At 41.0% G+C, this 25,886-nt stretch overlaps 2 protein-coding genes and 1 long non-coding RNA gene across 10 annotated transcripts in view; 2 read left to right on the top strand and 1 right to left on the bottom strand.

Annotated features, from left to right (window-relative positions):
* Med12l (mediator complex subunit 12L) overlaps positions 1-25,886 on the top strand; it is a 329,972-nt gene that overhangs the window by 185,554 nt on the left and 118,532 nt on the right. The window lies entirely within an intron of this gene.
* Positions 5,502-24,822, bottom strand: Gpr87 (G protein-coupled receptor 87). Of its 2 annotated transcripts, XM_031373917.1 has the most exons (4): positions 24,537-24,822; positions 24,226-24,417; positions 11,411-11,542; positions 5,502-6,635 (listed from the first exon to the last, which is right to left on the bottom strand). In XM_031373917.1, the coding sequence occupies exons 3-4, from the start codon at positions 11,442-11,444 to the stop codon at positions 5,593-5,595; spliced, it is 1,077 nt and encodes a 358-aa protein (XP_031229777.1). In that variant the 5' UTR covers positions 11,445-11,542; positions 24,226-24,417; positions 24,537-24,822; the 3' UTR covers positions 5,502-5,592. The 2 variants fall into 2 exon arrangements, with proteins under 2 accessions (XP_031229777.1, XP_031229776.1); XM_031373916.1 differs by lacking the exon at positions 24,226-24,417.
* The window catches only part of LOC116092929, a 45,815-nt gene continuing 26,229 nt past the window's right edge, over positions 6,301-25,886 (top strand). The window contains exon 1 of the long non-coding RNA XR_004119562.1: positions 6,301-6,522. This is a non-coding gene — a long non-coding RNA (uncharacterized LOC116092929). The remainder of the gene's footprint in view (positions 6,523-25,886) is intronic.

The raw sequence follows: 25,886 nt of genomic DNA on the forward strand, positions 1-25,886 counted from the left end.
AGTGTGGTAGAATGATGAGTGTCCACAGGAAACTTAACCTGAGAAGCACCTGCACATTTCGTGGTATTGAAAGCACAAAATATACAATGATTCAAAATATACATGATTCTGTGTCTGAAAGGAGCACGTCAGCTCCTTTTTACAGAAAAGATGGTCAGTCCATCCTACAGCATAAACGTTAAGAAAAAGACAGTTAGTGCTCAAAGCATACAATGGTGTTTGAAAAGCACAGAGTTGATTTGTTGTTGGGAAATTTTCTTTGTTAATTCGGAAAGAGCAGTGAGTATTTGCACTGCGCTTCTATCAAGTCCCCAGGTGGCTTGTGTCTTTTAGTCTTTGTTTCTTTTTGCATACATATGTTAACTTCTTGTAGGCACTGATTGCTCTCCTCAGACATTTCTCCCTCACCCTGCTCAAGGCTGCTGCTCCAGGTTAGATACTTGGAAACATGAAGGGCTAGGACACAGAGTACAAGGTTTATGAGCTTTACCACTAGATGGTGGTGGAGGCCTAGCACAGCCTTAGCTTCTTTGTCCACAGTTCAGATTTCAAAATGGTTCCTCTTAGGAGTGTTTCCTCTTAGAAACCATTACGGATAATTAAAGATTGTTTTACATTGTGTTGAACACATTGTTCTTTTGTGTAACATGTGCCAGGTAAGTGTTTATTGATTTGTTAGTTGGTTTCCTATGGAGTTTAAGTGTGTGTTTGTGTGTATGTGTGTGTGTGTGTGAGAAAGAGAGAGAGAGAGAGAGAGAGAGAGACTGAGAGAGAGACTGAGAGAGAGACTGAGAGAGAGACTGAGAGAGAGACTGAGAGAGAAGGGGGTAGGGAGACAGAGAGAGAAAGACAAAAGCAGAAAGAGACAAAGACAAGAGAGACAGAGAGAGACAGAGATAGATAGATCTGTTTAGACCATTGAATTGGTCATCAGATTTTAATGCATCCTGTCTTTGTTTTTGCTAATGTATTTCCCTACTTTAGTTGTACAATTTCAGCCAATAAATTTTACATATTCATATCTTTGTCTCTCTCTCTTTCCTCTCTCTCTCTCTCTCTCTCACACACACACACACACACATACACACATATATTCTATCTTGAGTATTTTATCTAATTTAATGTGTTTTCCTAGGCACTGTGTCCTTGAAGCTTTACCTGAGAAAGAAATACTGGCATAGTGTTTATAATGAGAATTAAGAAGTTATAAAGTGGTTTAATCACTTGAACTGTTAGTATGTGATGTCAGTTTCTTCAAATATCATTTTTTAAAAAAATAATACTAAAATTTAATTTTAAACTTGTCTAAGAAAGAATGAATATGGTATTTATTCCTGTATTATAAAATTTTACCTACACACTTGGCTGGTATCCATTCCTAATCCAGAATAAGAAATCTGAAGACTCTAAAATCACCCATGAGAGCACAAATGCCACCATGTGATCGATTGGCTGTCGCAGGGCTGAAGCGCAGTACACTGATCATAGTACCGTAGTATTCCTGGGATGCATGGGAGGCTGCTCATGAAGCAAAATGAATTTGTGATTCTAATTTAGAAAATCCTGTAGCTCTCCTGTCATCTATGTACAACTATTCCCATACCCAGCACCTGAAATCTGAAATCTATCTGTTCCCAACAATTTCAAATAAAGATTTCACAATCCATGTAACTCAAAAGCCCCAAGTAATATTCTATGTACTATTTGAGGTTACTTTAGAACTACCGTTTTAGAAAGCCATCAAACAGAATTCATAATTTCTTCACTTTGAATAGACTATTGTGTGCTGCTCTCTACGTACCTCTAGTGTTGTAAATTATATCACTGGTCCTGCTATTACTGTTCTATAAGTTGTTCAGTGTTGGTCATTTTGATGTATGGATGCAAAATAGCTGCAATTTAGATAGATTTTATAATATGACTTCTTTAAATGAGGATGATTCTGATCACTCTTTCATAAGTCAATGTTTGTGGAGTTATGCCATTGATTTAACAATACCATTTCCAAGAAATAAGACGGACCTCACATTAAATATGCCCAGTAACCACAGGGGTAGCCAATTTAGAGATAGTAAATGAAATTTAACATATTTTTAAAAGGCTTAGAGTTGAAGCCTGAATCACAATTGAACTGAAGCCTGGGCTAGAAAACCTGGTGGGTTGCAGTGCTGTAGAGAGCCAGCAGATGCAGGAAAGAAGTCATTTCTGGTCCTGAGGATCTAGAGGACATTTAATAATGTCCACCAATACTGAAACTTATAATGTTGTTCCTGAGTGCTCTGACTAGGCACTGTACTGTGGTAGAGAGAAACAGAGTGAGAGAGGAGAGGCTGGACTGAAGAACTTCCCGACAGCCATATTGTTCTTCCTTCATGCTGAGGTAGCTGAGCCTCATCCTGCTCATTCTGCAGAAAGCAGCGGGAGGCCTTAGTCTTCCATCTGCTCTCAGCACCTGATCTAAAGCATACCTGTGTTGACCTACTTAGTATCACACATTGGGTGCTGGGGTTAAACTGGTCTATAAAATTAACTTGCTTGAAGAGTCATTTCATTTAGGGAGCTGAAATCTTGAGAGAGTAATATTTTGATAAAAGTTATCAGATCTTTTACCTCCTTTGGTACAAAGCCCTCTGCTGAGATCGGTGTGTTTCCTCAGTGGGCTGGGCCTTTACACTGCTTCTGTGTCTAATGATGGGAGTCATTGGGCTGCTGTGCTCAAGCCTCAGAATTGGTGCAGTTTGCTACAATGTAACTCAAGTACAATAGTCAGTTATATGCATTTGTTTTATCTGTTTGCTATAGTGCCTGCTTTTAATAATTTTTGTATGTGTGTATGTATGTATATATGTATGTATGTATGTATGTACGCATGCACATGTGCTTATGTAAATGCAGGCATGCACATGAGGGTCAGAGAGCAACCTTGAGCATTTGCCCTTCTCATTCACTGCTGTATATGCCCAGCTGGCTGGGCTGTAGTCTCCGGGGATTCTCCTGTCTCTGTCACCTGTCTTGCCCTAGGAGAGTGGAGATTACAGGGGCATGTTCCCATGCCCAGCTTCATCTGGATTTCAGGTTCTTTTACTCACTAAACCCTCTTTCTTGCCATACGGTGTCTTTTAATCAGCAAGCATATCTTAACTCTTCCTGTTAAGGTTTTCTGCAGCTTACAGTACAGTGTTGAAAATAGAACAGGGGCAGGCGTGATGGCTCAGCTCGTAAAAGCGCGTGTTTCCAAGCCTGAGGACCTGAGATAATAAGTCCTAAACTCCACAGTTTGGGAGGAGAAAACCAACTCTAGCAAGTGGCCCTTTGACCTTCACGTGAGTACTGTAGTACTCATAAATCCTATATTCCCCACACAAAATAAATAAATGCAATACATTTTTTTTTAAATACAAAATCAGATGTGACCCTGTGGCAGTCAGTACCAATACGACTTTGATAAAGTCATTCAAAGAGAATATTCGCAAAGAGAAAAAGAGCCCAATATTTAAATGACCACCGTTGGACTTTTTGATTTAACTTAGTGACCATCTTTCACTTTACAGTTGCATAGTTAAACTATTGGTATTCTTGTTGGGCATATATTACTGGGAAGAATATTTTATTAATATGTAACTTTGTTAAAACAAGTAACTAATGACTATTTGATAAACTGAAATGTACTTGTTAGCTAGGCCTCCATATTTTCTTCTCTACTTTTATCACATGAGCATCTAAATATATCATAAAACTATCATTGAGGATGATATACTGGCCAATATTAATTGTATGTTATAGCAGAAACTTTTATAATATCCAATTCTACTTCTTTCTCTAAAATAGCTTATTTAGAATGAGTTAGTTACTATCAAGTGAGAGTCACCATCTGGGCAGAGTTTACATTAATAATCAATATTTTTGCTATGTTCAAGTGTTTTATCATGCAGTTGGAGGTAAATATGTCAATAAGTGGTATTTTTAGCTCTGATGAGATGCAACCAGAGAGAAAATGATGTTTGTTAAAGCTGCTGCTATTTAAAGGCATAGAATGTGACTTTGCACTGTAAATGATGTATGTCTTAAGTGAAGATACACAGCTTCTAAAGCAGGCACCAAATCCCTTTTTTTAAATACATGCCTTGACTAAGTAGTTGTGGCCTACTAAGCCTCATTGATTTGCTGTCAGCATTTTTGGCCTGTGTGTCTACAACATTGGAAAGGATACGCTCCCCTCTCCTCTGTGTCTGCCCTCACTGATGGGGGTGGGGGTAAAGAGCCTTGCTTTCTAAGCAGAGTGCTGCTGTGCTTGTGGTCCTTGGGCAGTCTGAGATCAAACTTACCTGTGTGATGTGACCTTCCCACCGCTGCTACTGACCTGGCTCCCTGACAAGTTGCTAATATGAGGGAATACTTTATTAAGGAAGATGGGGAGGGGCAGATTATGTTTGTGTTTATGTTCATGAAACATAAGAGAATTCGTGACATGCATATTCTTTATGAAAATACCAAGTCTTTTACAGTCTGTTAAAATGTATAGTCCAAGAGCAATTAAGAGAATTTTATTCTCATTTAGTCCTTTTCTAGAAGCTAAAGGAAGAGGAATACTGTAATTGTTCAGTTTAAATGATTGTCCCACATCAAATAAGAGATTCTAATTGTTTCTAAAGCTTTTATTATTCTTAAAATAATTTTCCTGTATTCTTCACAGTTAAAATATCCTAATATTTTCGTGAAGATGTAAGCTACATCAGATACAGTGGGGTTTTATTTAGGATCAAAACCATCATTGGTTAAATTTATCATCAATGTTCATTTCTCTTGTATCTAGAGCTCTAACCAAATGATTGTACTGGCTTAATAGACACTGTGTTGTGTGTTACAGTGTTAGATTGTGAACTTGTGTAGCTTAGGTAAGCATCAAATCCCTTTATTTTTGTATAGTAGATTTTCGGCACTAGAACCATGTAGAAAATCAATATGCCAAAATGTTAAAGATTGCACAATAAAGGAATTTGGCAAACCAAAAAAAAAAAAAAAAAGAATGAGTTAGTTGGTGGTGACATTATGAGTGTGTACTGTGAAAACATGGGTGCACTTCGCTTCAGCATTGCTCCCACTGTACTGACTACACCTGTGCCTGATACATTGATAAGCGCACAGAGGGGAAGTGGCCAAAGGGTGCTAGGTAGCTAGGATTCATAGGCCTCTTAATTATCTTTCAAATATTCAACCTCAACAATTCTCTCTACTATGAATTCTCTACAGAAGTGACTTTGTAGCAGCGGTGGGTGAGAAGTGACTTTGTAGCAGCAGTGAGTGAGAAGTGACTTTGTAGCAGCGGTGAGTGAGCTCCAGGAGAAGGGTGCAGGCATTCACCTGCTACTTCCCAGTCTGCTCCTTGACCTCGGCAGGCTCCAATAGACCCCACAATTTTGTTTCCTGTCTGTTTTCTTTGCTCCAAGTTATGCCCCAATATCTTGCCATTTCTATACTTAAATAAAAATCTGTATTGTTGATGGGCTTCAGCCAGGATAATAAAAAGAAACATTTATTTACATGGTTTTACATACTGATTGCAATAGAAAAAGGCCCCCCAGCCTCTAGTCCCTACACATCGGTGTAGTCATAATAGATGCGCACTTCGGATCTTCGGACACTTTGCAAGGATCTGATGCTTTCGCTCCTAGTTCTTATGTTTGATTTCTTGAATAGCCTTCTTGAAAATGACTTGCACATGAAAAAATAAATTATCGGATCCAGGCACACATTGCATGCAGACAGGAAAAGTGTCATTTCTTTGCAGTAGTAGAGAATTTTATGGGCTGATTCATCTAGAAGCCTGTCTAAGTGACCGAAAGTAAAGGGGATTCTGCACAGATGATATGGGAGGAAGCAAGTGAAAAACACAGCCACCACCACGCGGATACTCTGGTTGTGCTTTCGCTTCCGGCTCGATTGGCTTATGAACTGCCTGCTGGATTTGTGGATGTATCTGGAGATGGCTATGTAGCACCCAATCAGAATCACCAGCACGACCACGAACAAACAGCTGTCCACGTAGGTGACAGCCGTATCCCACTTGGCTCCCAATGGACTTTTAAGTTTCATGCAGTCATGAATGTTTTCCTTAGTTGGTGGAACATTCGTCAGTATGATGTTTGGCAAGGACAGAACAGCCATGATCACCCAAACACAAACTGATAAAACTTTGGTGAAGGTTATGCTGTACATGCGAGAGTCGCCGAAAGGCTTTACCACCTTCAGGTAGCGATCGACACTGATCAGCCCAAGAAACACAATAGACGTATACATGTTTGCATAGAACAAAACTGAGGTGTACCTGCAGAGGATAAACTCGAAGTACCAAGGTCCGAATCCCGCATCACGGACTATTCGGAATGGGAAGGTCAGGGTCATTATGAGGTCAGCTACCACTATATTTTTGAGGTAAAATATGAAGCTGGTTTTATTCCGAATGTGGAAGAAGATCCACACGGCCAGACCGTTCAGCAGGATGCTTGCCACAAAGATAACTAGGTAAAGCACCGGTAGGATGATGGTGTCAAATCCGTTGTGAAGGGTGGAATTCTTCCAGGGGCCCTCGTTTGTGCTGTTGACAGTGTGACTCGCTTGGCTGTACAGTTCATTTCCTGCAAAGCGGAAACATTCTCGTTAGGACAGCCACCTCCCTTAGCACTGAGTCCTTCTGAAGGGGTGTACAGACTGTCTCAGAGATTTATTCAAGTGCATATCTCAGTCTCTGTAAGTGTATACTGCCCTATACGGTGCTCCCAGAGATCAGAAGAAGGCCTCTGACCCCCTAGAACTGAGGCAGTTGTGACCTCCTGACTTGGAGCTCACTTGTCAACTCAGTACCCAAGATGAGTCTGACGTGCTCTTAACTGCCAGTCCATCTCTCCAGCCCCTGCTGCTGAGATTTAAAGAAGTACCTGCTGGTTAATTTTTTTCAGTGGCCAATAAATGGTGGATTCCCCTTCCCCACATTTCAAGGTTCTTTGAGTTTCTGTGACAGCCTATTGAAAAATGAATATACGATATCCGTATAAACCCTGGTGTTTAGTTCAATATTGCATATTGGTACACAGAGACTCAGCAATACCCGGGACAGAAAAATTGAAGTGTCCTTTACCAAGACAATAAAAATAGAGCATGGAGGTTAGATCAGTGTATCATTTGACACAGTCCATCCCTTTACCACTACCTATGTTTGAAACTCTACAGTCACAGAAAACTACAAAGTAAACCAGTAAACCACCAGATTCTCTTCCTGTTTCCTGAGGATTATGTAGGTACCATTGTTAGGAAAATGTCATTTTTTTTTTTTTTTGGTTTGTTTATTCAGAAAAGAAAAGGTCAGCTCTCTTCTAAAGTGACAAAAGTCTCAAGCAGAGCTAGATTTAACTTGTGGATTCCTTTAGGTTCATCCTAACACAAACGCTGTGAGGAGGTATGTCATACTGTAGGACATCTGCTTGGGGATTATAACCATCTACACAGACTATATGCTGTCAGGTACAGTTTTCAGTAAAGTATTTGTCCAATTCCAAAGACATGGAAGTCTCTGTAAGATGGTAAAAGAAACCTGATTTTACATTTCCGTTTGTGTTCAAGTGTATTACTAAACAAACTAAATTGTGTAAAAATATGTGCAGGCTAACATTTTTGTTGTTATTTGCAGGATTAGATTATACCCACTGTTCTTCTTATAAATTTGCAAAGTTGCTTTGCTTTTTTTTTAAAATTTTTGGTGTCCATGATTAAAGATAACATTATGTCACTCTTATTTAACTGAGGAGTTGGCATGTGGGCATTTGGTCTTTGCACCAGCTATGAAAGGTCTCTCATGTCCCGTGGGAGACATGGTGGTTACATGAGGGATCCACAGCTCTAGCCTGCGCCTTGGCCCATCGCCACTCTTCCTGATGTCACTCTCCAGCGGGGAGGTGAGCTGCGTGGGAAAGTGCGTTCCAGTAGAGTCTCTGGGGCTGACAGACCTGCTGCCCACTGAGCTTTGGGCTGAACAGCCTCCCCCAGCTCTCCCTCTCCTCCTGGCCTTCCTCCCGGCACAGGCAGTGGATGCTCTGGAAGCTTCCTCACTCTACAGTTTGTCCTGAAGCCATTTCCTCAGTAACGCTCTCAGCTGTTGGCCAAGCACATTTTGTCATCTGTTTTTGTAGACAACATAAGCTCTCATAGTGTACAAACTCTTGTTTCAGATGTAAGGATGTAAAGAAGATCATTTCCGATTCATTAATTCCCACTAGTTCATAAGAACTTCACTCTATCTATGCTTTGGAATGATTTTTGTTTAAGGGACAGTGTGAATTCAGCTCCTGTTTGCCTACGTGGATGTTTATTATATATTGTTTTCTTTCCTTGAAGTAGTAAAATAAGAGAGGCAGTGCTGATGATTATAATCTAACAGCAGGTTCTTAAATCACTACCTCAAGTCAGAGCATGGCTTCCTCAGGATGTCTTTCCATTTCTGATAATTTTCCCCCTTGCATTCCTTGCTGTGTTTTTAAAAAACTGGTTTTTCTGGCCTAAATATCCTTATACAGGTTAGTAATTTATACCTATGCTAGCTAGTCTGTTGTGAGACTGCTGGTATTATTAAGCTTTACAAGTTAAAAAGGCCTGATTCAGCTGCTGTCTCCAGCTTTCCAGCTTGAAATGTTGTCCTGAACATATCATGGAAGCCTACTTTGATTTAATAAATCAAAATGACTGCAGTCTTGGCCTCTTTGGTCTCAGAAGATCCAGATCGACATTCGAAGCCCTTCAAAGGGTAAGAAGTCCAGCTTTGGTGAGGTTTAGATATCTACTTGTATGGATTTATCCAATTAAGCTATTAGCTGGCACTATCTTGCTGCGGATAGTACTCTTAGGGAAATACAGCCAGCCAAGTAAGGTTTAATCATGGTAAAAGTGCTCCGCTGAGGGGCAAACCTTAAAAAGGAACAGCGATGTCATCGCCGGAAATGATGGCTGTGTGTTGTAGCAATCAGATAGGAGTTGATTTTCAAAGCCATTGCAACATGAATAGAATTCAGTAGCTTTATCCTCCTGGGGATGAGGTATTTTAGCAGTTAGTGTTAGCAGCCTGGATCTGTGGATACCCATTGTGACCTAGAAGAACACATCCTATCCCAGTGTTCCTGGTAGATTTGTGTCTTTCGATTATTATTATTATTATTATTATTATTATTATTATTATTATTATTATCATCATCATCATCCTTCTCCTCCTCCAAGGCTTAATTATATAGGCAAACACTCTTATTAAATGATAATATACCTAGTAATTGTAGTTAATATTAAAGGTCATCTTCAATCAGGATATCAGAAGTCTGTGAATGAGCCTTGTCTTATTTAAAAATAAAAACCAACAAAAAACCCCCAACAAGACTAAATAGGCAAATCAAACAACCAAAAAACAAAGCAGAATAAAAACATTAAAACCCCTCCAGCATAAGTAACTTCACTTCACAGTAGTTCTCGGCCTGTTTGTGGCTTTGACAGTCTATATCTGCTTGCTGTTGTGTTTTCCTACAGTATTTGCCTCATGATCGGGATTAGCATTTTGGAGTACAGGCCTCTCCAGTGCCATGGGATCAGCCTAGCCCTGGCTATTCCTTCACTCCCAAATTTCAGATTTATAACAGAACTCAGACAACTTAAGGCCTCCTCTGGGCAGTTTTGCAAAGTTAGTGGTAGACAACCATGTTTCCAGGGAGCAGGATAAACCACCGGTGTCCTGCACTGACCGGCTCCAGAGCTTAATGTGGCAAGTGTTGGTGTGGCTTGCTTGTTGTTGATGTAAGTCAGCCTCGTGTTCTTCCCTGTCAGCTGCTCCTGTCATGCCTTCTCCATGGTCCTCCAGTTTATCCCCAAGTGGGTAGGTTTGCATCTTCATCGTTCCTTCTTAGGAACATGAGTCATTAAATGAGAAAGGCTTTATCGCACTCTCTTTAAGTATGTTGTTCTTCTAGTAAAGAAAGTGGCCCATTTAGGGATCTCTTCATGGCTTGGTAGTTCATTGAGAAAAACTTGAAATTGCTTTTAAAGTAGAAAGCCTGTCTTCTGTGTGCACAAGGATGGCAGTCCCTGCTTATGACAGGACTTAGTGTAGACTGATGATTAAGAGGAACAATGAGGAAGGACCCCGTTGCTAGACCCTCCCACAATTTGTCACCCCAGATCCTTCTTCGTCAACTTTAAACGTGGAATTACAAGTAAGGAATCTAGTCCCCTGAGTTGTTTTGTTTCGTGTGTGTGCCTGTGTGTCTCTCTGTGTGTAAGTGTGTGTAAGTGAGAGAGTGTATGGGTGTAAGAGAGAGAATGTGTGTATGTGTGTGTGAGAGAGAGAATGTGTGTGGATTTGTGTATGTGTGTGGTGTGTGTGTCTGTATGTAGTGTTCGTGTGAGAGATTATATGTATGTATGTGTGTAAGAGAGAGAATTTGTGTATGAGAGAGAAAGAGAGAATGTGTGTGTGTGTGTCTGTGTGTATCTGTGTGTGAGAGAGTGTGTGAGTGTGGTGTGTGTGTCTCTTTGTGTGTCTCTGTGTGTGTTAGAAAAACCATGATGTCTTGGGAGTGTGTGTGTGTGTGTGTGTGTGTGTGTGTGTACCAGATAGCACACTCTGTGTGACTTTTAGATTAAAATCTAGCATAGTATTAAAATGTAGTAAACTACAAATTCTCTATTGCACTGTTTATGTTCATATTTCTCGATGGCCACATCCCATGTTGCCCAGTCCAGACAGACTTTTCCTCACAGTTGTCTATGTGTAATGTGTCCATTTAGAATCTCTCTTGTATGCATTTTGACTGGGAGTGATTGAGGCTGAGGTGCAGGATCTCGGCACCTTTGCCTTGGGTGAATCTACTCTATTGTTCATTGGGGTGTGTCCCTCTGACACAAAATATTAAAGTCTCAACATATGTCACTGCCCTACCTACCAGATGGAGTGAAATAATAAAGTTGTATAAATTATAGGGTGTCAGTCCATGGTACAATGGCCCTTGTAGGATCGTTTTCTAATTAGTTATCTAGTCTAACAGGTAGATGTTGCTTTTGGCCTCCTGAGGAGCCTCAGTGAACCTTGGTGGAGACTATTAAATGTGGAATGTAATATGTACTTTATTTGGGGCTTTACAAATCTTTCTAAAATATTTAGTTAATCTTTCTCCATTTTAAAGATGGTGTTGAGATTAACTAAAGTTTTAAATCAGTTATAGCAAGGTTTATCTTCATGATGCTGTCTACACTGCACAGCTGCTCTTGTACATAGAATGAGAGATGGTTTTCAGTAGGGTTTAGTTGGTTCTAAACTACTACCACTTAGCTCGAGTAAGCCATGTTAAATTTCAGCTCCTTTGTGCCTTTTTTGCTGGCTTACCTGGTAATTTTGCAAGTGTCAAGTTGAGCCCCATTCTCTAATTGTGATGTATGGTAAGTCAAGATGCATGTCAAGAAACACTCGGAAACCGTTGAGGCACGGATTCAGCAAAGGTTATTCCTGATTTGATTTCTAGAGAGAAAAAAAATGAAACAGGGAAATGTTGGTAAGAACTTGTATGTATAATATTCTTTCAGTAAAAACAGTAAACCAACAGACAAAACATTGTCACATTCTTGATTAGGAAAACAATAGTGTGGATTTGAACACCTTTGCCACAGAAGGGTAACCTATTTTTATACCATTTTTCAGTTTGCCATGAATATGACCATGTCTGCGTGGTATCATCTGGATGCCACTGTGGGACTTTCGGAAAGTTAGCTAACATCATTACTTAGGGATTCACATCTCTGAAACAGTAATGTCAGTGACATTCTCATAGGAAGAGACAAAGGACTATGTAAAGTAATCTGTTACACAATTCTAACAGATTGAAGTCTTGGCTTATGTGTCTAAACTTTATTTGTACATCACATCCCTTTAAAAAAAACCGACCACATAATAAATGTATGTATGATGAGACTAATATATAATTGTAGATGGTTATTTCTAAAAGATCTAACACTGATATGTATAGGAATTTTTGAAATAAAATTTAAAAGAAGATTTATTTATTACTTTATGCCTGATTGTATATCTATACATTATGTTCACGGAGACTTGAAAAAGTTGAAGGATCTGAACTACAGATGGCTGGGAACTGCCATGTGGGTGCTGGAAATCAAACTTGGGTTCTCTGGAAGAGCACCCAGTGCTTTTAATTGTTGAGTCTTCTCTCCAGCTCATGCATAGATAAATTGTGATGCATTTTAGCACCCTGTGATCTTTGGGTGTAAACTGATCAGTCATGTGACTTAATCAGTCCACATGACCTTTATAGAATTGTACTGACATGTCTGTCAAATCTTGATCAAGATTCAAATTCACATGAATTTATATATCTTCTTCATAATTAGATTTCCATTACGGATTTAATATCATTTGAAGATTTGTTTTATTTGTTTTGCTTTGTAAAGACTATATTCCTTTTAATCTCAACATTAGACTGAAAGAGCATTATTTAACTGGGTTTAGTGCTTGGTGTGTAGTATGTTTGTGTAAATTGCTTGTCCAGCCTTCAGATGCTTTGAGAAAAGATTAGCAGAAAGCACGTGCTATGTAGTATTACATGTTTTGAAAATATATCCTGGCTCCTCCTGTATCACCAGGTGGATCTTGAGTTCCTAGCCTTGTCTTAGAAACTGACAAAATAGAGAGGGTACCGTGAGGACTGTTTTGGAGAGTGTGAAGTTAAAGGAAAATCTGCATATAAGCAGATTGCTGAAGGGAAGTCACATTGTTTCCTATGAACTGAAACCATGTGAGACTTTGATGACCCTCACTGGTGATGCTCCCATGCAGGCAGCTGCCGAGAGCCTCCAAGTGCTGCCATTCCCGCCAGTGCTTGCTGAGCTAGCAGGACAAGAGCACTGTAGGGATAAGGGAGTCTCAGCTTGTGTGGGAGGGGAGACTTGTCTGTGGCTTGGGCCTTTCCTCTCCACAGTGTCACATAGAGTTAAGTGTGGAGTGTGGCAGGGGAGAGAAGAAATACCGTTTGTTTGTTTTTTTCCCTCAGATTTAAGGATTCCTTCCATTCCCTCCAAAACCAGCTCTTTGGAGAAAGTAGACAACTGTCTGCTCCTATTCCTCCTTTTGAATCCTTCTAATATCTGGGATTCAGCAGGCTTTAGAAGAAAGTTATTTTATTACTAAAATATAGATAAGTAGGGATTTAATTTTTTCTTTGAGTTCAAGCCTTTTTTTTTTTTTTTTTGAATGTAAGGCAATAGACAAAAATCCCACTTTTAATTACCGTATTACTGTTCCCTGAAGTGGAAAACTATTTTAGCAAATTTGAGAGATACAAATCTTTTTTAATTTAGCTGTTTCTATTCCCAGTCTTCCTTTTCCTGATTCACTTTTCTCAGGCCTATCAGTAGCAGTAAGAAAGCTAATGAGGAGTTAGCCAGTGGGCCTAGAAATGAGAGGACTCTAGGACATTTCTGCTTCCCGGCTCCTATGGAATATTTGTATTCAGAGTGTGTGGAGAAGTTTTATACATTCCTGAAAAAAGAACAACATACAATTAAGAAATATAGAAAGATTTGTCCAGCGACATTTCATCAGCATCATTGTAGCTGCACAAAGAGTGGAGAACATCAGAGGGCTGACCTGCTCTTGAGGAGCAGCTCCCACGGCAGTGGAGTGCACAGGGATGAGTTCAAACTTGTATACCAGAGGCACTGGACTTAGCAGAAGACCGAGATGTCACGTAGACCAAGAAAGGAGGGCATTGATGGACTTAGCCATAGGGAAGTCAAACGACAAATGGCGACCCAGGGCTTGGGATGGAGTCCTGTTCATGTATGCTGTAATCGTGGTAGAGGAGGCTAATGGGGCAGACGCCTCATGACCTGGGGCTGAGTAATACCGGCATGGTGAAGAAGCAGCTGCAGACAGTTCTTTACTTTAACCGTGACTGTTATGGGAAGGAGAAAGTGAGGCTGGAGGTGGAGGTGGGTATAAAAGCAGCCTGTATTATTGAACTGCTTTTATGACTAATGGAAGAGTTTGTTAAGCATACCATTTAATGCTTGTCATTGTAAAATTATACTTTCCCAGTGTGAGTAAAAGAAAGCAAACAACAACACCAAAAAAAAAAAAAAAAATCCAAGTAACTTGTCCTGTCTTCTAGCTATGGATGGTGATACCGTGATAAAATGCAGAGAACAAAGATTTGACCAACTTTCAGCTTTGTGCTTTTTCAGCTTCCATTCTCTCAAACACAGAAGTGAAGACCAGGTACCATTTTACATAGAAGCCAATGTACTTGCCAATGGTAGGCTTCCATTGTACATCACAAACACAATGTTTTCCTTAGAGATGGACTGGGTGGCACAGGGGCAAATGATTTCCTGCCCTTTAGTCTGAGCAGTGACCATTGGGTACTTTGTAGCCTCAGCTACCTTTCAGGGAGTGACTGGCAGCTCTCTCTTCCTCACACTGTCCCAGCCTGTCTACCTACTACCACTCTGCCCCATCTGCATCTCAGCCTCCAGGAGCGCTTACTGTGGCGTGCCCTGCAGCCTCTGCATGTCCTGGCACTCACCCCTCCTTATAGAGATTGCTTCAGGTGGAGTGCAGGGCTGTGTTCCAGAGGAACTCGTTCATGGGTGGGATTCCTGCCCTACCTCCTACCGCTCCCCTAGCTGATGGTTGATGAAACCACTGAAGAATGTGGTGTCTGCTCAATGAATCAGGTTGAGAACATTTCTCAGCTGTTTGGGGCTAGATCCCATTGGTGCTTAGAGACCTGCTCTTTCAGCCACCCACTGATACCATGCCTTGGATAGTTGTCTGCGCTTTTCTGTTGGCTATTTTCAAATGAGGGTGTAGGGAAAGGGTTTATGTATGCTCAATATTTTTTGCTCTTTGACTTTTGACTTGTCTAGAATGGTTCCACGACCTAAATATTTTACCCTCCTAGTCCTGTAGAACGATAAGTTGGGAGATTCTCATTGGCTTGCCCTGCTTCACACAGCAAGTACTGGTTATAGCTGGCATTCATGTCAAGTCTGATGAAAGCTGATCGTAGTTCTTGCTGTTACACTGTGGTAGGATCAAAACAAAGAGGAATTTTGAGTCTTCGTTTTATTTTAGAGGCTAGAAAGTTGGTATGGATAGAGGAAGGGTTATGTCTTCCTGCCACATGCATGAAGGAACCACGAATCTTTCCAGCTGAGTTCTAGTTTTCCTTGGCATGAACACTGGTACATGTATCAGGAGGCATCCTAGAATCCAGGTGGGATCTTGTCCCGAGAGTTGAGAAGAGCTTCTGCAGAGCAGTTACACTGGGCCTCAGCCACCTATTTCTGATGGGAGAGGCTCCTGCCCACAGGTGCTGGCACTCCCTGGTAGACCTTCCTCTCCAAGCATTGCCTCTTCAGCCTACAGGGACTTGATTGCACAACCCTAGGTCTGCTCTAGTTATCATTTACCCTTATGTGGCTACACTGAAACCATAAACATGGTTTTATTTTTCCCCTATCCTGATTCCTAATGTCTGTTGCATTAGTGACTATCATTTAGAATGCTGTAAAATGGTCCCAGTTCTTTAGTCACCAGAAAAAAAAATGGATGTAAGAAATCATATTTTTCATACCTAAGAGGTGATTTTTCCTTCCTTGTGCTGTTGGGGATTGCCCTTGGGACTTTTGTAAACTATATAGCTGGTACACACCCAGTTGTCTCTGAAGTTCACATCTAAGACTTTAGTCCTATTATATTGGAGCTGGACTTAGGACTAATCCTCTACTGTGGCCCTTTAGTGAAGATTAGGATCCTGACCTTACTGTTGAACTGCTTTTATGATGGGAGAGATGGGCATCCTGCTCTTAGTCCTTTACAAGTGGTGGAACAGGGGCCAGTGTTGGAGGCTCTGCTCTCCACGTTGGGGACCAGAGGGCGTTCCTTAAGCAGGACTGTGAACTGCTGCTGTGGGCACTCACCTCTGTAGTCCACACAGCCCAGATCTGCTCTCAAACTTGTTGGGTTGGATCTTAGCCTGGGTGGAGAGCTGATTATTCAAGCCAGGGAACCTCCCTCCTGGGTGGGAGGAGCCTGCAGTGTGTCCTGCTGGACTACAGCTGTGGGCTTCATAAGCTGCATTATTGTCCATCTGGTCACGGTCTGAAAGATGAATCCCTGTTAAAGTGCAGTTGCTGCTCAATTTTTAGACTTGGTATTGGTGGCGGTGGTCTCAAGTGACAGAATCTATCTTTGTCTCTTATTATCTGCTTTGCAGTTTGTCTCAGGAGAGTCACATCTCTTAGTTGTAAGAATTGCAGTACAATCATTTTTGTATTTTCTTGCTGGAAAGTACACTAAGCCTACCAGACACGTAGGGATACTGATGGAGGCCTACATTGCAGTGGTAAAGAAAAAAACACAAAAGCATCAGGCCAAAAGCCTCTGGCATCTCTCTTCAATTTTGGAATTTAAGGATTTAACCCAAGAATTCTTTCCAATTTAATGGATTGGTATAATAAATGAATGAATATGAATATTTCCAAAAATTAATGTAATAGCACAGCTAAAGATCTGGGGCAGAAAGAAAGGTACTTCATTGGTTCTAAGTCTCTTCTTATAGTGAAATTAAGTCACCAAATTTAAGCTTAATGTTATTTATATGATTGGAAACAGTACCCAACCTAAGAGAACATTTTTATTTGTGCCCCGCCTTTTTATTAACAGTTTGAATGTTCCAAAGTGGAGTCTTTAGCTTGCATAGACATTATACTTTTTGTCAGCATCAAACCTTTTTCAATTTTCTCCTCTCACAGAAACCAAATACTCCATCCCCACAGGTACATGTAGGGAAAACATGTAACTCCTTTCATGTTGTATATTCATCTCTCAAAGTAATTCCTACTTAAGTGTATTGTCAACTTATAGTACTTCTAATTAATCACCATTAAATGGATGGTATTTGAATAAACATAATTCTTCTGGTTATTAGATAAGCATAGTAACTCCCAGCTGGAATCAGGAGCTTCTCTGTTCACTGTTCTCCATGTCTCTTGTACCTTTCCCTGACCACCTGCCCTTTGGCTGTTCTAAAGCACCCCCCCCCCCACCAAGGCCTTCTGTCTTGGGTCTTCCTCTTCTCTTTTGTCTGCTAGGTGGGTTAATGATTCAAGGTCTAGCCTATCTGTTGCCCTTCTGGAAGTCTTCCCTGTTTGTGCACCATGCAAATGGTTTTTGGTACCTGTGGTACACTGGTGGTCACTCCAGGCAATGTCAATGAGGGCAGTGAGCCCTCTCCAAGAAGGAATAGTCCCAGCACACTAAGAGAACACAGTCAGCAGCTGAAGAGCAAGGAGCATAATCCAGAGGGGCTGAGTGGGTTGGGATCTGGCCTTGGCTGCAGGGGCAGCTGCTGCCACACTGGATTAAATGACACTCATAAGTCCCCTGCAGTAGACCATATGATTTATTGACAGATAAAATTGCATGGACATTAAATCTTATATTTTGACAGGACAGAGCAATATAGCTCATCTGTAGGTTGTGTTTGGGACACCTAATTTCATGGAGAGGGTACCTCTTTTCCATTCCTCTCCTTTGATTTTCTCCTAATCCTCACAGGACCTGGAACTCAATTGACTGATACCCATCCCCAGGTTTCCCTTCCTTTTTACCAATTTCCCCTAATTTGATGGCATTTTATCTTTTAATTGAAATTTATATGCTGGTAAAATGTTGGGTTGGCCTTTTTTTTTTTTTTTTGAGAGTATAGGGGATTTTACAACTTAGTCATGGCATTATAATTGGTTAGAAATTTGTATATCTTCAGAATCTCTAAACTCTCCTTTTTATTGGTGCTGGTATATTAGATTAGGCCATAAGAAGGTATCTTTCATAGATCCAAAGGCTATTTTTAAATGATTCAACCACTTTGGTACTAAAGAAGTTTTGAAAGTTAGAATCATGTTAACTGGGGAGAGGGAACCAGAAGTTTTCCTTATGTATGTCTTTCTTATATATTAGCTTTTCTTTATAGATGAAGTAGTTGTCGTGGGAGCATGTTTAGGTGAGCCATGCGCCTGCCCTCCATCACACCATCTCCCTTCGCCTGTGCAGGATGACTCTGCTTGCACTGCTTGCACTGTGGTACCCACAGGCATTGGAACTTCATTCCTTCTGCACTCAGCGCAGCCCCAGCTTGGTATGAGGGCTCATGGCAGAAGCTTCTTTCTAGTCTCCTTCTTGAGAATGTTATTTTTTCAGTATTACAATGAGGTGATCCATATTTAGTTTTTGTATCCCTGATTCCTATATAGGTACAATCGCTTCGGGCTTTTCATTATGAAGTAGGTGGGGGTGGGAGAGATTGGTGAACTCACCTTCTCATGCCACTTTAAACTTCCCACCATTCCTTCTCTAAGTCCTCTGTCTGTCTGTCAATCTGTCTCTCCGGCTTACTGTATGTGAAGTGTTTAAGTATGTATGTTTGGATGCAGGCTTGATCTTACATGAATGTTCTATAGGTGGAGGTTAGAGGTCAACAGTGTCTTCATCAGTTATCCTCTACTTCAGTATTTTTGACAGGCTCTGTCATGGAGGCTGGCATTTGGCTAGACTGTCTGGCCAGAGTGTTCAAGTAGATCCACCTGTCTATGTCTACATAGTTCTGCTATTACTGAAGCATGCTACCATGCCTGGCCTTCTGTGTAGGTTCTGGGGATCTGAACTCAGATAAAATATCAAGTACTGTACCAACTGACCATCTTCCCCACCTCCTTTCATTCATAAATTTCATGTGAACATTTTTTTATACTGAGCATTTTAGTAAAAATAGAGTCCTTAAGCAGAGACTGAAGGAAGGACACTCCAGCCTGATATAGCTGTCTCCTGAGAGGCTCTGACCGTACCCGACTAATACAGAAGTACAGACTCACAGCCATCCATTGGACTGAGTACAGGGTCTCCGATGAAGGAGTTAGAGAAAGGACTGAAGGAGCTGAAGGGTTTGCAGCCCGTTAGGACGAACAACAATATGAACTAACTAGTACCCTAAGAGCTCCCAGGGACTAAAACTCCAACCAAGGAGTACACATGGTGGGACTGATTGTTCTGGCATCATGTGTATAGTAGAGGATTGCAAAGTCGGTCATCAATGGGAGGAGAGGCCCTTGGCCCTGTGAAGGTTCTGTGCCCTAGTGTAGGGGAATGCCAAGGCCAATAAGTGGGAGAGGGTAGGGTGGTGAGCAGGGGAAGGGGGGAGGCAACAGGGGTTTGTTCTTGTTTTTTGTTTGTTTGTTTGATTGGTTGGTTGTTTGGTTGTTTGGTTGTTTTTTTTTGTTTGTTTGTTTTGGAGGGGAAACTAGGAAAGGAGAAATCATATGCCATGTAAATAAAGAAAGTATCTAATAAAAAAAAGGAAATAGAGTCCTTAACACTCCTCCTAACTTCCTTTTCCCCCCTTGTTTCTCTGTGTGAATACATACATTTATACATACGTTGTAGGAACATATTTTGATGTATGTATGTATGTATGTATGTATGTACGTACGTACATTTGGACCAGGCAGAGTTTAAATACGTGGGATAACCCTGTTAGTACCTTGGGAGGAGGACTTGGTTAGCATGAAATTGAGTTGTTTATGGAAGAGGAGAGGGGGGGACAACGTGGGATAGGCATTATTTTCTAATAAGAGCTGGATGGGGAAAAACTTTGAGGTAGAAATATTTGCCTTTGTTATAGTGGGACAAATTCTGAGGTACTTAATTTTTGGGAGTCTCTTTCAGTTTAGAAAGGGAAGGGAAGGGAAGGGAAGCAAAAGCCAGAAAAAAAAAAAATAGGTTCAATGTACCATGGCATGTTTCCTTCAGATGCTTGCCATTTTGAATGCTTGAAATGACTTCTGCACACGCTGGCTAATTAATTAGTAGCTGTCTGATTTGTGGTTTCATGAGGACTGTAAACAGAATGCAAACAGAGAGACAGAAACACTGTGCCCCAACATGCCTTTGGCCACTGTGGTGTACCTACTAAATACCTTTTCTGGTCTTCAAGAGAAAAAATAGTGGCAAAATTGGAAGTATTACACTGGCGACTCTAGGCATAGAGTTGATAGGGTCATGCACTTTTGTTTGGCTTTGAATTTTACTTAGGTGGTATTTTTGTTGTTTACACCCATAGAGTAGGTCAAGCATTTTAGGTGAGAATGTGTCTGGGATGTCGCTGTTTAGCAGCTGTTTATTGTTGAGTTTGTTGAAGACAATCACAGTGATCCTTCGATATAGTTATACCCTGAGGTGGTACTGGTGTACCACTTTGCCCCTACCACCCATGTTGTCTACTTTTACATGGTCTTTGATCTTCATTTAGCCATTTGTTTTACCACAGTAGTTTAGATGTTTGACTACTTGTCTAATCTTGTTCCTCCTCATCCTTGCAACTTCATATAGAACAAATAAAACTGAAAATAAATACAACTACAATTCTTTTTTTCAGTTGTTTCAGCAAGCAACTTACAGACCTGAGCGATAACTTACTAGCAGATTTAAAATAACACAGTTCTTAAAGTCAGTAATACTTAAGACAATTAATTCTGACATTATCTTGCTTAATATTTTTACAATATCTTTAAAATGCTAGTTTCAACAGTAACAGTTTAAACAAAACCAGTTTACCAACAACAGACTTATAGCTGGAGTTACCCAAAGATATTACATGTTCTTGTAAATCCTGAAGTACAGCAGTGTATCCAATGATGAGATGTCTCCTTAGTGTGCCTAGTTTTCTTAATGTATGAGTGAACTTACCTTAAATGGTTCATTTTCTGTCTTTTTGGCAATCTCTGAGTCTGTCAGTTATGAGAAGGAGTGGGTTTGGAAGGGCAGGTCACCCACCCCCAAAGAAAATGGCAGCTCTTAGCTCATCCTCCTCAGATGTCCCCTGCATGACTCACTTGGTTAGCACTGTCTGTGATCTGTAGGAATGTGCCAGCTATCCTGTGAACATTTTTAGTTCTTTGACTCTATTGGACAGAGACCTTGAGTTATTTAGTTTCTGTTGTTCCCTGGTATACCGACCTTGCTGTGGGAGCTACCAGAGTCATTTTCAATACAGGATATTTAATTAAAGGACAGCTACTGTTCTCATAGATTTGAAAATCAGAGTTTCGCTCCATGGTATGCCCTCCAAAGAGTTTGATTGTTTGATCAGAGTCTCTTCAGGCCTCAGACAAACCCTCTATCTAGCATCTTAGAAGCCTATGCCTCAGTCTCAGCTGAACAGTAGCCAAAGTAGACACAGGGTTCAGCAAAGTGGGCCTATGCTTTCACTTGCCTCAGACCTCTAAAGTATTTTACGTATACTTTAATGTATCGAAAGGACACTAGGTTCTTTATTACAGATGAGTTTAGTGGTGTAGGTTACCCAACCACTCCGTCAGAGCTGTGCAGCAGTTCTCATAGGACTGTATGAGGCATCGCATGGCACAGAGCCTTCATAAGAATGCTAAGAGACGCCGCTAGGTGCTGTAAGAACTCTTCTTCCCATTCTTTCGCTTGCAGAAGTGGAGGCTTATAGATGTTCTGTCAGCAGACCTGCACAGTTGGCGCTACAGGGCCACAAACTCCTCTTAATACCGCTCTTGAGGGGTACAGTTTAGATCTGGCTATCAGTCATTCTGAAGCCTGTGCTCTCTACGCCTTGCCTGCCACTGCGTCCAGATGAACTGCCGTCCAGGTGAGGCTGTAATCTGGTACCTCCTTTGAGACACCTAGGAAGCATTATCGTCATGTAGTTTAGAGTGAATTTAACACAGCTAGACGCTCTTAGGAAGAACCCAAAGAAGAGCAGCAATAGCTAGTAGTGAGTTTAGACACAACTGAAACATTTGTGGGTGAAAGAAGCTGACCGAGGCAGAAAACATTTTCAGAGTGCACTCCTCACTGGTGTGCTGTATCTGCATGTTCTGCTTATTGCCAGGGAGGGAATTGCTACACACGAAGCACTAATGAGGGCTTAAGATGGTGCCTTGTATGAACTACAGCTTAATTGTTTGTTTTGTTTTCGTCTTCTCTCTCTCTCTCTCTCTCTCTCTCTCTCTCTCTCTCTCTCTCTCTCTCTCTCTCTCTCTAAGTTTAAAGACAATAGGTTAGAATTTGAGAGAAAAACCACAGGGCCAGCAGAAGTAGCTGGAAAAGGAGAGGTAGAGGAAGAGGAGGAGGAGGAAATCCCTTGTTGGGTCAGTATTCAAAGTAGAGGAGAAAGGGAGAGAAGGAAAAAGAGGGCGGGGTTAGAAGTGACAATTAGCAGATAGCTGCAGAGTTCTTCCTTCAATTACTTTGGTATAAAATTTTCATCTTTGGCCAGTAAAGTCTGTTAATAAAATGTAAAATGCCCTGGTTCAGTACTGTATAAAGAAAAGATGTTCAACTGTTCTTCTGTTTGCCATGAAAAGAGGTGGCACATTTAGAAATCACGGCCAGGTTGAGATTAGGCTTGGCCTTAATTACTGCCCTCAGACTGGCAGCTTGAGCCACCATCTCTCGGCACACAGATGTCACATTTCATCCAGGAACAGCCTGGTCGGATGTCACTTTTCCTTGTTACCTGTGCCTCTGATGTTCACAACTTTAAGAGGTGCACCAGGTCCCAGTGTTTGTATTGTAAAAAAGCCATGGTCAGGGGATCAGACAGTGACAGTGTTCATCCTGTCTTAGAAAGCACGAATCTCAGACACAAAGATGTCAAGATTTGGGTAGCATCATAGAGATGCTAGGGACAGAACTGGAGAGAACTTCGTCTCCTCTAAGGGATGCCTCTGCTTGCCTGAACCTGGTGTTCTTTGGTAGCCATTCCTCCATATCTGGTCTGTGGGAATCTAATGGTCCAAGAGAATCTCAGCGACTATCTCCTCTAGTCTCTTCGTTTTACCTGTTAGCCATTATGCTTAGTTATTTTGCTAAGTCCCAACTTTTCTAACATAAACTAAAACTACAGCCCCTGCCTGTGCCCTAGGATCCTGGAAGCCTGTCAGGGCTCTCACCTCACTCCCTTCTTCAGCATTCCTCCTTCCCCTTTTCTGAACCTTGAGAGATTTTCATGTTTTCTCCCCTAGTTTTGTTTGTTTGTTTGTTTGTTTAAGTGCATAGAATGAGCAAATGGTCATGTTAGTGTCTTGTGTTCTACGATGCTTCCTTAGAGATAGTATGAAATGTTTGTTTCTTGAATGCGAAGCCATAAGATACCAAAAAGAAAGCAAAGCAGGCTGACCATTCGGTGACACAACCTAAACAAGAACATTTATTCTAATTTTGCTTTCATTTTCCACACCCACAAAGCTGTAATCTTTCTCAGTGGACCATCTAAGTCACACACCTCCTTGCCCTCAGGGCTTAGTGATAGCCTACCCCTCCACATAATCCACGGTCCGTCCTTAAATATGGAACTCAGTAATTAGACTGGCCCTTGGTCCCTTCTCCTAACTTGAGAATACCTGCAAAGCAAAGGGTCCGCAGCAGTGGCCTGCAGAGATCCTGCGAAGGTATCAGAGGATTAAACTGGATCCTCCAGTTTCACAGAGACAGAGACACTTAACAGTGCAAGAGCCAAAGAACGAAACAGCAACTTAGCCTCTGCTTCCATAGATTTACCAGCATCAAGCTAAAACTGTTGATGTTCCCAGTACTTGCAAATTGGACGCTCAGATTTAAATTATGGAAGGAAACTTCGTAAGAAATGGTTACTATGCCCATCATGAGAGAAGACCGAGAAGGGTATCTAAAGTTTTGTCATAGGTAAAATCTGAAATCATGAACCAGAAAGTTATTCTACCCTATGCTCATCTGTCACTTAAAGTCATTATGTAGAAGAGGCAACACCTGCGTGCTGGCTTTCTGCTTTCCACCCTCTAGTAAGCAGTTCTCCAGGAGTTTGCTCTGAAGCAAGCTGGGCTGCTCTTAGCCTGTTTGTGAGTGGCTTGGCAGTTTTCTCTGAGCTTCTGACATGTTTTAACATGACTGCTTACGGCTTCAGCGTGAGGATTGCCCTGTGCTTTGCTGTAGAATGAGAAAACCGTGACTCTTTCTGATCAAAATGAGACATAAAAGTATCTTCTCTTTCCATCACCTTTGAAATAATACGCATAAAAGTTTTGGGTTTCGGGGAGCAATAATAAAAGGCTTCTTGTTTTACTCACATAATGAGGTAAATGTGGTTTTTCAAAAACGGTGTTTTCACCAAACAGTCATGATACGGACAGCCTTTTTCCTTTTGAGACAGACGCAGCCTGCTTGTGCCGGACAATAGGAAGCACCGTGGGCTTGGTTTCCAAGGAGATACCTGGGTCTTATTCAGCCCTCACTCCAATTTGTAACTTTTCCTCAAAACTCTAGTTTAAGGAGACACACAACCGCATTCTTAAACAGTGCTGTATGATCTCAAACACTGCTTTTAAGAAAATGGAAAACAAACAAACAAGAAACAAACAAATAAAGCAACCTCATTTACCTTTCATTGTGGTGGCCGGCTGGCTGTTCACTTGATACACTGTCTTCGAGTTGAATCAGGCTCCTCATCTCTTAAGTAGGAGTAAATCTCAAAACTAAGGTTAGCAGGAATATAGATTTTCTAGTAAAGTGATACAGATTGGCATTTTTTCTTTTTGTTCTGCCGAGAAGATAGTAGGTGCTCTGCCGCCCCGTGGAGAGTGTCCTTTGGGACACCTTTCAAACCGACCTGCCCACGAACAACTGGAGCAACTTGCTCGCTTGCTACTGTATATGACTCACATTGCAGAGGGAGATTTAGACTGGGGCAGAACATTTCCTGAACCGGCAGGAATCTAGGGTGATTCATCTGAAGGCACCCAGAGGGCAGGTCAGTGTCAGAAGCCAGGGTGAGGAGTGGGAGACAAAGGCAGTGTGGTCTCCTAATCAGCATTAATTTCAGGTCAAGGTAGATTTTTTTATTATTAGGTTTTCTAATGCTATTTAGAAGATAATGTATTTCATCACCACTTGCTGGCTAAATATGCCATTAAGAAAAATAAGAATACATATGCACATATATACACACACACATATACACACACACGCTCTCAAATGTGTGTATGTGTGTGTGTGTGTATGTGTGTGTGTGAGTGTGTGTGTATGTGTGTGTGTGAGTGTGCTCTACAGTATATGCACACTACCATGCTTGTCAGGCTCAAAAGTTAGTGCCATTCATTCAGCCATTGTGACAGCCCAAGAATATAATTTATTAAAAGGAAGTCCTTCAAAAACACTAGTGCACAAATATTACTTAAGTAAAACTAAATGCCTTTGTAAATTGCTAAGTTTGAAAACCTGTAATCATGTAATAAAATCTGCAGACTTATTTTTGCACACACACACACACACACACACACACATACACAAATGCAAATATTCAGAGTATTTTAAATTAATCTTAGAGGAGAGGTGAACTGACTGTCTTGAGTGGCATTCCCTCACAAAAGATAATTCCATCAATCTACTCTTTGTACACTGGGTGAGATGGCACAGGCCTTTCCCCACAGCATTCTGGAGGCAGAGGCAGATGGAACCAGCCTGGTGGACATTGTGAGTTCCAGACCAGCCAGGGGTATAGAGTGAAATACTGTCTCCAAAATAGGCCTGTAGAGAAGCAGTAAGTAAATTTTAAATATGTGTTTTGTATATTTTTATTAATGATTTATTTTTAAGATAGGATGCCCATTTGTTACACTGGACTTTAAAGTTTCTATGAAGCTCAGCTTGGCACTGAAATCATGATTCTCCTGTGTGTTAGGATTACAAGTATTCACTATCTTACTTGGCTTATTTTTAAAAAAATGACAAA

Source organism: Mastomys coucha, unplaced genomic scaffold, assembly GCF_008632895.1.
Source record: "Mastomys coucha isolate ucsf_1 unplaced genomic scaffold, UCSF_Mcou_1 pScaffold16, whole genome shotgun sequence".
NCBI lineage: Eukaryota > Metazoa > Chordata > Mammalia > Rodentia > Muridae > Mastomys > Mastomys coucha.

Bases quoted from the DNA above. Each gene is read 5' to 3' on its own strand.
- Gpr87 (XM_031373916.1), bottom strand. From the start codon at position 11,444: ATGGGGCTCAACTTGACACTTGCAAAATTACCAG. The intron at 6,636-11,410 runs GTAAGCCAGCAA...TCCGCTTTGCAG, and splicing joins GACACTTGCAAAATTACCAG to GAAATGAACTGTACAGCCAA.